General features: G+C 39.5%; 1 protein-coding gene across 1 annotated transcript; it reads right to left on the bottom strand.

Moving 5' to 3' along the window:
• Positions 1 to 1,046: 1,046 nt before the first annotated feature.
• On the bottom strand, positions 1,047 to 11,535 carry LOC118525523 (uncharacterized). Its single transcript, XM_078063409.1, is given in 9 exon segments — positions 1,047 to 1,316; positions 1,467 to 1,496; positions 1,718 to 1,966; positions 1,968 to 2,526; positions 2,529 to 3,738; positions 3,740 to 3,868; positions 5,400 to 5,401; positions 7,123 to 7,249; positions 11,521 to 11,535. Coding segments are annotated over 9 exon segments (2,472 nt in total). The 3' UTR covers positions 1,047 to 1,165.
• Positions 11,536 to 11,976: the final 441 nt, after the last annotated feature.

Genomic DNA, 11,976 nt, shown 5'->3' with positions numbered 1-11,976 from the left:
ATTTTAGGGGATCAGAGTCTTGGACTTGCACTGTCATGGCATTTTCATTATTGCCACATAAATACCCTGGGGTAGAGTATGTAGAGAATAACTCAAGTGCAAAGTGTAAGTATATAATCCCCAAATTGTGCTTTGATTCCATCATGGAGAGAAATTGTTACAGATTCCCTCAACTTTGAGAGCTTAATGGTGCATTGTTAGTGTGTGTTATGAAGTACTCTACAGAGGTGGGATAAACTGTGTTGGAAAAAGAACATGACTCCTTCAGGGTTATGGGGGAAAAGCTTTATTAATTACAGCATGAGAGCTACAATACATTTTGAACAAAACAGTAGCAAAATGTAATGGCAGGAGTTAACCATGAATCATGCACATACTGTTCTGGTTCTTTCCATTCCACTGCCTTCTCAGATAACTGCTCTCTTCAATTTCCAAGAAAAGGGAAATCTGTCAATAATATATCAATTTGTCACTGACAGTATAGAACAGCTATTACCATCTTCCCGTGCGTTGTTTCTATCACATAATCAGTCCCTAGTAAACAAACTATCACTGTCATCCCATGAAAGGCCAGTCCCTATAATTCATCTAGAGAAGGGGGCCCTGAAGGTAACAAGCATGATGACTTATATGGAGGTTTGCATTATTCTCTGGCCCTCCCCAATGCTCACACAATAGTGAATCTGACAACTGTGTCCTTGTTCCAGGAAATGTGGATATGAGCCACACCCAATGAAGCAGACCCTTTCATCTTGATTCCTCCTCAGAGACCATCAGGAAAGGCCTATAAGGAAGGCTTAAGATCAATAGATTTCAAATTTCAGGTTGAAACTTGTAAGTAGTAATGTAGCCTTTTCAAGAAAACTCAAGTAAATACCTTGTGCACAGAAAATAATGAGCTACTTCCACACATGTCCTTGTTCCCATGATATGGGAATTTTAACATTTTTTGACATAATTATTCTGCACTAACATCTCAGGTTAATCTCAAGAGAACTAAAGACTTAATTATTCCAGTTATATCCAGTTATTCCTGGATTCTCCAATGTGTGGTCTGTGAATTGGTCAAAAAATTTATCATATTTGTAAGAATTCTCCCCAGTATGACTTCATTGGTGAATCCCGAGAACACAGTTCCTTAAAAGCATTTCCACATTTGGCGTATTTAAATAGGTGTAGTTTCCCCTGCATAAATTCTCTCATTACTCCAAAGGTATGAACATTTGATCAAAGCCTTACGACATTCTTTACATTTGTAAGGTGGCTCTCCAATATAAATTCTCTGATGTTCCACGGTTTTGACGTTGGGGCAAAAGCCATAGCATACACGTTACTTTTGTGTGGTTTCTCTGAAAGATGTATATCTTGATGTCACTGTGAGGCCCAGATAACAGCTCTGCCACATTTACATGGTTTCTCTTCAACATGGACTCTGTTGTTAAAAATACTTGGAACTCAAGGTAAGGGCTTTCCCACACTCATTGCATTTATAAGGTATTGCTCTAGTACATTCCCCAATTTTTGATCTTTGGGTAAAATCCTTGCCACACACGTTACCTTTGTGTGGTTTCTCTACTGGATATTTAATCATATCTAGTGAAGAGTACTAATTTAAAACTCTGCCACATTTGTTACACTTGTAAGTGTGAGCTATTTGGTGAACTCTGAGTTTAAGGCAATACCTAAAAGCCTTGCCATGTTCAGTACATTTGTGAGGTTCTCTCCAGTGTGGATTATCTGATGACTGGTGAGCTGTGACTCTCGAGTAAAGACTTTGCCACACTCGTGGCATTTGTAAGGTTTCTCTCCAGAATGAATTCTTTGGTGAATCCTGAGGTCAGACCATTGTCTAAAAGCCTTGCCACATTCAATACATTTGTATGGCTTTTCTCCAGTAGGAATTTTCTCATGAAGCCTAAGGCGTGAACCCCTGCTAAAAGCCTTGCCACACTCATTACATTTGTAAGCTCTCACCTGTATGGATTACCTGATGTCTACTTAGGCTTGCACGGACACGGAAAGATTTGCCACACTCATTACATTTGTAAGGTCTCTCGCCTGTATGGATTCTCCGGTGATTTACAAGGTGTGAATTTTGACTGAAGACCCTGCCACACTCATTACACTTGTAAGGTTTCTCTCCAGTAGGTATTCTCTGATGACTTGTTAGGTGTGAATTTTGACTGAAAACTTTGCCACATACATCACATTTATATGGCTTCCCTCCCGTATGGACTATCTGATGCATACTGAGGTGTGAGCCCTGAGCAAAGGCTTTGCCACACTCATTACATTTGAAAGGTTTCTCTCCAGCGTGAATTCTTTGGTGAATCCTGATGTCAGACCACTGCCGAAAGGTCTTGCCACATTCAATACATGCATACGGTTTCTCTCCAGTATGATTTCTCCCATGATGCCTAAGATGTGAACGCTTGGTAAAGGCCTTGCCGCGTTCTTTACATCGGTAAGGTTTCTCTCCAGTATGGATTACCTCATGGTAAGTTAGGCTTGACCGCACACTAAGGCTCTACCACATTCACTACATTTGTACGGTTTCTCCCCAGTATGGATTCTCCGATGACTTGCTAGGTGTGAATATTGATTGAAGACCTTCCCACATATATCACATTTATATGGTTTCTCTCCTGTACGGATTATCTGACGTTTAGTGAGGTGTGAGCCCTGAGTAAAGGCTTTGCCACACTCGTGGCATTTGAAAGGTTTCTCTCCAGCATGAATTCTTTGGTGAATCCTGATGTCAGACCGTTGTCTGAAGGCCTTGCCACATTCATTACATTTATAAGGCTTCTCTCCAGTATGGATTATCTGATGGCTTATTAGGCTTGAACGCACAATAAAAGCTTTGCCGCACACATTACATTTGTATGGTTTCTCCAGTATGACTTTTCTGATGGTCAACAGGCTTGAACTTTCGATAAAAGCTTTACCACACACGTTACTTTTGTGTGGTTTCTCTCCACTATGTATTCTGTGATGTTTTACAAGCTTCGAACTTTGGCAAAAAGCCTTGCCACATTCATTACATTGGTAAGGTTTCTCTCCAGTATGGATTACCTGATGGTTCGTTAGGCTTGAACGCACACTAAAGGCTTTGCCACACTCATTACATTTGTAAGGTTTCTCTCCAGAATGTATTCTCCGGTGATTTGCAAGGTGTGAATTTTGACTAAAGGCTTTGCCACATTCGTTACATTTGTAAGGTTTTTCTCCGGTATGGATTCTCTGATGACTTGCAAGGTTTGAATTTTGACTAAAGACTTTCCCACATACATTACATTTATATGGTTTCTCTCCTGTATGCATTATCTGATGTCTAGTGAGGTGTGAGCCCTGATTAAAGGTTTTGCCACAATCATGACATTTGTAAGGTTTTTCCCTATGTGCTTTCTGCTCTTGCGTCAGTGTCAAAGGGTGAATAAAATCACTCCCACATTTACTAGCAATGTTGGTTTGGACCGTAGGAGGAATTCTCTGAAGTGGTGAAACTGAGGAACCATTGTTGATGGACTTCTCAACTTGATTACATTCATAAATTTTCCCTTCAGTTTGAAACATGTGTAGTTTATCCCCAATACTTAATCCAAGCCTATTTCCTGCATCACTTTTACCATGCTGATCTCTTATATCAGTGAGACTGTGTTTATGGGTTACAGACATTTCTTTGTAATTTATTTCATTATCTCTCCACTGCCACTCAAAGTCATGCATTTTTTTCCTGGATTTCCCTGAAGTAAAAATCTTTGATTTCAAGGCCTTCATGCCTTTCCAACATCACTGTTTGGAATACTTCTCCTGTATTACTGTTCTCCTTTGGTTGTCATTTCTTGATCACATGTGTAAGAGACATCTATAAGATATAAAGAGCCATAGGTATCCTATTAATTACAGTTCACAAATAAACACTGTGTGTTGAAAACACAGTATTACAACAAAAGTAATACTTATACCGAACACAGTTACAAAACTTCCCATGATGTTAAAAATTTTAGGAACACTAAAGGAATAGGATTTTTTTTTTTACTAAAGAAAGAGTACTCATCTGTAAGACAAATTAATTTTAGGATAGCCTAGTTTCAAACACTCAATGACAAAAACACTCGTGCTGTACAAAATTATGTTAGCTCTCAAAGAAAGGGTATTTTTCTTTCTTTTTTAACCCCGGTACAGTTAACATACAGTGTTATATTAGTTTCAGGTGTACAATAGAGTGATTCAACAATTCCTACAACACCCCGTGCTCATCACAAATGCACTCCTTAACCCTTATCACCTATTTAACCCATCCCCCACCCAACTCCTCTCTGGTAAAACATCAGTTTGTTCTCTATAGTTAAGAGTCTGTTTCTTTGGTTGTCTCTTTCCCTCTTTTTTCCCCCTTTGCTTGTTTGCCTTGTTTCTTAAATTCCACATATGAGTGAAATCATAGGGTATTTGTCTTTCTCTGACAGACTTATTTCACTTAGCATTATACTCTCCAGCTCCATCCATGTTGTCGCAAATGGCAAGATTTCAGTTTTTTATGGCTGACTAGTATTCCGCTGTAAATATATGCCATATCTTCTTTATCCATTCATCTATCGATGGACATGTGAGCCGCTGCCATCATTTGGCTATTGTAAATAATGCTGCTATCAACAGAGGGGTGTATGTATCCCTTTGAATTAGTGTTTTTGTAATTTTGGGGTAAATACCCAGTAGTGCAATTGCTGGATCTCAGTAGTTCTATTTTTAACTTTTTGAGGAACCTCCATACCACAGTGGCTGCACCAGATTGCATTCCCAACAAGAGTGCAAGAGTTCCTTTTTCTCCACATCCTCACCAACACTTGTTGTAAGATAGGGTATTTTCCCACCATGATCCCAAAGCACATACCAACTGGCAGTAAATATATGTCTCATAACTGAGAAAAAGATATTATAATTTTCCGTCTCCTTGTATATAAATAAATGCTGAAGAACAGATAATCTATTACAATGGTAAGTAATCCAAAACAAGTTTATCTGATGAATAATGTAAATAAATGGCAATCTAGAATTGCAAAACAAATATAGCATTGAGAAAATGAAGAGTTTATTTTTTTTTAAGATTTTACTTATTTCAGAGAAAAACAGAGGTAGAGTGAAAGGGAGGAGACTGCCCCCTAAGCAGAGAGCCTGATGACTGGCTCAATCCCAGGACCCTAAGATCATGACCTGACCTGAAGGCAGATACTTAACCGACTGAGCTACCCAGGCACCCCGGAAAATGAAAAATTTAATAAAACAATGTTTACAAAATGGAATTGTATAAATACGTGTTATAAAATTATCTGTACCCATGAAATATAGGCATTTTACAACATTAACAAGTGGTGCATGTCAGTTATATTGCATAAAACATCTGTAAATCACAATAAAAATTAATAAATAAAATATTCTAGTAACCCTTGATAAAACCAACAATAAATAATAAGTAACCATGTTATAGAAAATTATACTCTGTGGAGCTCTAAACATTTCCCCTCAAGAATAAAAGAAAGCAGGGCACCTGGGTGGCTCAGTTGGTTAAGCGTCCAACTCTTGGTTTTGGCTCAGGTCATGATCTCAGGTCGTGGGATCGAGTCCTCTGCCAGGCTCCACGCTCAGTGTGGAGTCTGCTTGTGAATCTCTCCCTCTCCCTCTGCCCCTCCCCCCACTCACATGTTCTCGCTCTCTAAAATAATAAAATAAAATAAAAATAAAAGAAAGATTTCTATTCTAGAAAGAGCACACAATATGAAAACTGGAAAATATGTTGGGGTCACTGACTTCTAAAATATTAGGTCAGAAAAATACATTATAAAAGAACTGGAGAAAGACGTCAGAAGTCACAATTATGATCTCCTGCCTACACTTATGTAGCAGCCAAGCAACAGAGCAATTCCCTGTCTATGCAGTGCACTCTAGTTATCCAGTTCATTGGCCCCAAATACATGTAGCTCAGAGTGTATTCTTTGAAAATTTATTAACTAAGATCAGAGACAAAATTATTGAGAACTGCAAAATGAAAACATACAGAATATAATGCAAAGGGAGATCTCATAATAAACATGACAAAGTTGGTATCTCTTATTAAACAAAAGTAACTTTTGAGTGTACTATAAAACATGCAATATTCCATACCATCTAAAAGCACTAATCTGTATTTTTAAAAAGATTTATTTATTTTGAGAGAGAGCATGTGTGAGAGAGTAAGCTGGGGGAGGGGCAACGGGAGAGGGAGAACACAAGCAGACTCCCCGCTGAGCGTGGAGCTCCACATGGGGGTCAATCTCACAAGTGTGAGATCATGACCTGAGCTAAAAGCAAGAGTTGGATGCTTAACCAACTGTGCCACCCAAGTGACTCATCTGAAGCCTGAGTGATACATGAACAAGGAGAAAAATTTCCTCCGAGAGCTCACAAGAAAGAAGCCTTTGTTTTCCCACAGAACTCTACCACTGCAGAGTTTCTCAAACACTACTAAGGTGCGGCCCCCTCGCTGCCCTTCTGAGCTCTTCCCTGTGTTCCCACCTGTCACACATTCCCACCTGTTTGGTTTTACGCTATTTGCTCTTTGCCCTCCACAGTCTAGGACTCTTTCCCTTGCTCCAAAAGGACATAATATTCAGGTCAGAAACAGAAATTCCTGCTTATAAGAAGAAAAGAACATGAACATGATGTGCTATGGCTTTTCCAGAATCCTAGCTCTTTGTTGAGCTGAGGAAAGAGGATATCACAGATGGATCTAGAACAAACATATCACAAATTCCTCCACTGCTTGCCTCCTAAGGGCACAGGAAACAGTATAACATGCAAATTTATAGCTATCTTCCAACACTACTGAATCCAAAGCACAAGGGAAGAAAACAGGAAACTGGATATTTTAAAAGTCTGCCATATGGTTTTATACATTCTTAAACTCTAGAACCCCTGAAGAAAGGAAAGTAGGAGTCAGGATGCCACATTGTGAGGCTTTTCATTTCTGAGTCAACAGGGCTTCAATCTCAGTCAAGCAGGGCAGGGGCTCCCAGAAGACAAACAAGGGAAAACGCAAAGATACGCAAGGGCAGATCCCCACTTCTGGAGGGACGTTTTCCTCACCCAGGGAGACCAGGTTCCTGTAGTTCTCCACCATCACATCCCTGTACAATTCCCGCTGAGCAGGATCCAGGCACTCCCACTCCTCCTGAGAGAATTCTACGGCCACATCCCTGAAGGTCAACTGTCCCTGAAATGAAAACACATTACACCAAAAGGCCATGGGGAAAGTTCTTCACACAAAATGAGAAGAGAGAAGTAAAAGTATCAATTTGGTAAAGTGAGTATTCAACAGATCCATGTTATGGTATTTTGAGCAACTTATGTGTTTCTAATTTTAATTTCTTATGCATTCCCATAAGAGATTATGATACCCTCCAAATTAAGTGTGGATTTCTCATTTTTGTGGACAATACATGAAATGAAGCATACACATAAAAAGTCAATACTGCATTATCTCTACAAAGTATTAGATATTATGTTCTATATGCTGAGTGATATCAATGAGCTATCTTCAGATGACAAAACTGACAGTGGCTTTAAAGAGAAGTCAGAATCCAAAAACCGTGATGAGGATAACAATGGCAATAACTTGGAAGTTTTGTTTTTTTTTCTAAGATTTTATTTATTTATTTGACAGAGAGAGCAAGCGAGCACAAGCAGGGGGAGTGGCAGGCAGAGGGAGAGGGAGAAACAGACTCCCCACTGAGCAGGGAGCCTGATGCAGGGCTTGATTCCCTGGGATCGTGACCTGAGTCGAAGGCAGACGCTCAACCAACTGAGCCACCCAGGCACCCCTAAACATTACTATTCTTACTACTATTCTACTATTTAAATCATTAGCCTGACAGTGTAGAAAGAACTGAAGGCCATGGAATATATTTAAGATATAATTTCTATTGCTAAAAAATATGAAATTTATTACGAAATGATGTCTTTTATAAAAACTATGGACTTTCACATCCATGCACTTGTACACACACATATAAATAATACAAATTAGCCAAAATGAGAAGAGTTTTCTCAACATAATTTTGAATGATTTTCTTCATTATTTTCATTCACATGTATTTCAGTATGTTTGGGAAAATGAAAATGTATAAACTGTACTTAATTCGGTTTGTCAATATGACTGTATAGTAGGCTAGTAAAGAGATGGTACAAACATGAAAAAAATATAGACTACTTTAACTCCAGTCTCTATAAAATACCTGAATTCAAAAATATAAACACAATCTTATCCATTTAAATGTAGGTGTGTAAGCATTAACAAAAGCCAAACAGTTTGTTTATTCCACTAATAGAGCAACAGTTCAAGATTAGAAAAGTTATCAGTGTTATACACTAACTGAACAGATTAAGATTAAAAAAACATATCACTAATAGATACCTGAAAAAAATGACAAAGGAAATTGGGGAAAAAACTATTATTAAGCAAGAACATTTAACCAAATGTCATGACTCAGTCAAAAACACTGTATGCATTTCCTCTGAAATTATGGTGGAGGAAAGAGGCTAGCCAGGGCCCCTGCCATTCCCCATCCTACAGCATGCCTGAGCAGGGATCAGAGGAAGAGGCTAAAGGAGGAAAAAACAGTGAGAGAGTCAAAGACCTGGAACCGTTGAAATTCACAGATCTAAGGACAGAAATAGGCTAAAAATGAAAGAGAGACAAAGATATTCCATGCAAGTGGGATCCTAAAGAGAGCAGGGGAGCCTGTACTGTCTCAGACAAAACAGACTATGAGACAAAAACTGTCACAAGAGACAAAGGACATTATAATAAGAGGGTCAATTCACCAGGAAGATGGAACAATTAGAAACACATAGGCAGTTATCATTAGAGCCCTCAAATATAGGAAGTAAATAACAGTAGACTTCAATACCCAGTTTCAGAAGATCTAGAAGGAAACAGAGGACCTAAACAGCACTATTACCAAATGCACCTACCAGACAGAACACTCCACCCAACAACAGCAGAACACAGTCTTCTAAAGCACACATGAAACAATCTCCATGACAGACCACATGTCATGCCACAAAACAAATCTTAACAAATTTAGGAAGACTGAAACCATAAGAAGCATCTTCTCTAACCATAGTGAACTGAAACTAGAAACAAAGAGCAAAAAGGAACCAAATGTGTAAATTAAAACAATTCATTCTTAAGCAATGGGTCAAGGAAGAAACCACAAGGAATTTTTAAAGCGTCAGATGAAAATGAAAATACCACATACCCAAATGTAGGGATGTGGTGAAGGCAGCACTGAGGAGCATCTATATGGTGAATATTTACATTAACAAGAGGAAAGATCACAAATCAGAAATCTTATTTTACACCTCAAGGAAGCAGAAAAATAAGAACAATCTGAACCCAATTTAGCAGAAGGAAGAAAGATTACAGCAGAGGTAAATGAAAGAGGATAAAAAATATAAAAATCGACAAACCAAGAGTTGGTTTTTTGAAAAGATTAACAAACTGAGAAGCCCTTAGCTAGACCAATTTAAAAAAAAAAAAAAGAGGCGCCTGGGTGGCACAGTCATTTAAGTGTCTGACTCTTGGTTTTGGCTCAGGACCTGATCTCAGGGTGCTAAGACTGAGCCCCACATGGGACTCCACACTCAGCGTGGGGTCTGCTTAAGAATCTCTCTCCCCCTCCTTCTACCCCTCCCCTCCCCATGCTCTCTCTCTCTCTCTCAAATAAAGGTAAAAAAAAAGAAGAAATGAAAGAGGGGACATTACAACTAATGACACAGAAAGTTTTAGAAAGGACTCTAGGGGCACCTGGGTGGCTCAGTCGGTTAAGCGTCTGCCTTCGGCTCAGGTCATGATCCCAGGGTCCTGGGATCGAGCCCCACATCCGGCTCTCTGCTCAGTGGAGAGCCTGCTTCTTTCTCTCCCTCTGCTGCTCCCCCTGCTTGTATTATCTCTGTCAAATAAATAAATAAAAAATCTTAAAAAAAAAAAAAAAAAGGACTCTAAGAGGGTACTAGGAACAACTCCATGCCAACAATACATAACCTAGAAGACAAAGGTAAATTCATGGAAACATACAACCTACGAGACCTAATCACCTAATCATGAAGAAATAACAAATATGAACAGAATTATACCTACAGAGGACATGCTGGCAGGAATCAAAGATCTCCAACAAAGAAGAGTCCAGGACCAGATGGCTTCACTGAAGAATTCTACCAAACATTTACAGAAAAATTAACACATATCCTGCTAAAAGTCATCCAAAGAATTGAAGATGGAACATTGCAAACTCATTCTATAAAGTCTGCATGATTCTGATACGAACCCCAGATAAAGATACAAGAACAAAACTACAGAATATCCCTGATGAATACTGAATCAAAAATCCTTAACAAAATACTAGCAAACCAAGTTCAATAGTACATTAAAACGGGTATCCATCATAACCAAGTGGAATTTATTCCTCCAAGATAAGGATGATTCAACAACATACAAAAATCAATCAAGGCAATACACTAATAGAATGTACTAACAGAAAGAAGGAAAAAAAAAAAAACAAAACCCTGAACATCTCAATTAATGCAGGAAAAGCCTTTGACAAAATTCAACAACCTTTCAGGATAAAAACACTCAACAAACCAGGAAGAGGTAAACTACCCCAACATAATCAAAGCCGTATATGAAAAGCACACTGCTAACATACTCAATGGTGAGAGATAGAAAGCTTTTCCTCTAAGATAAAGAAGAAAGGCAAGGATTCACGCTCTCAGCATTACTATTCCACAGAGTACCGGAAATCCTAGCCACAGAAATTACCAAGGAAAAGAAATAAAAGCCCTCCAAATTCAAAAAGGTTGATTTCATATTTTTAAATTGATGATAAATAAAATACTTTCCATTCCATTCCCAATCCTTAAAATTTTGAGTTTTGGTTTTTTGTTTTTTTAAGTAATCTCTACACCCAACGTGGGGCTCGAACTCATGACCCCGAGATCAAGAGCACATGCTCTTCCGACTGAGTCAGCCAGGCACCTCTAATCATTAAATTTTGAAGGCACTGACTCATTTGTTCAGCTTCAAATGTGGTATAATAACAGGCAGGACAGATTTCTCCATATTGGTCTCTTTTTCTAGAAGTTACCAGGTTTTTGTGGACATTAATATATGATTTTCATGTGCAGCTTCTTCTACCCTAGCTTACAAAGATCTAGCAGTGCATCCAGATGCGGCCCCTGAACAATCCCTGCGGCCCAACCGCACTGACACCATGGAGTCCACACCTGGTGTGAAGCCCATCAGGATGCGCCCAACGGAGTCTCCTCACAGGCTCCACGTCACTGGGTCACAATGAGATGAAATCTAAGTGGAGATGGGACTGAGGGAAAGCCTGAGTATGAACGAACATGTGTCAAGGGTCCTTTGGAGAGTAGCAAACCCAATAGGAAGGAGAAACAGAACATCAACCAAGAATACGAGTTTACCTGAGAAAAAGCCATTCTGGACTCCTCTTTCTTTTCTCTTCCTCCTTTTCTGAGTCTCTTCCTTGGAACATGAGTCTTTCTTAAAAGTCAACCTTGAAAGTTGAAAATATGCCGTTTAATGCTTAGAATGATCACATCCCATCCTACGCCACAACCACACACACAGGGGAAGTCCTCACCATGTGGGAGAGACGGCCCTCTGAGGCCCACTGCCACAGCAGGGGCTCACGGACAGTACACTCCTACTCAGACACCAACAAGTAAGTTTGGCCCCCCTCCCTTCAGCTCACATTCCCTTCCTGGTGAAGCCCTCACAAACACTGCAGCAGTGGGGACCTCAGCTGCACTGACCCTCCCCTTCAAATCACAGACCTGCCCTGATCAAACCCCATGCCGAGCAGAAACCCATCCACCCTCAGCCAGGTCTCAGCCCTCAGCCAGGAAGGACCCAGAGCC

Source organism: Halichoerus grypus, chromosome 15, assembly GCF_964656455.1.
Source record: "Halichoerus grypus chromosome 15, mHalGry1.hap1.1, whole genome shotgun sequence".
Classification (NCBI taxonomy): domain Eukaryota; kingdom Metazoa; phylum Chordata; class Mammalia; order Carnivora; family Phocidae; genus Halichoerus; species Halichoerus grypus.
Note: the sequence above shows the minus strand (reverse complement) of the source record. Positions and strands in the feature narration are given on the sequence as shown.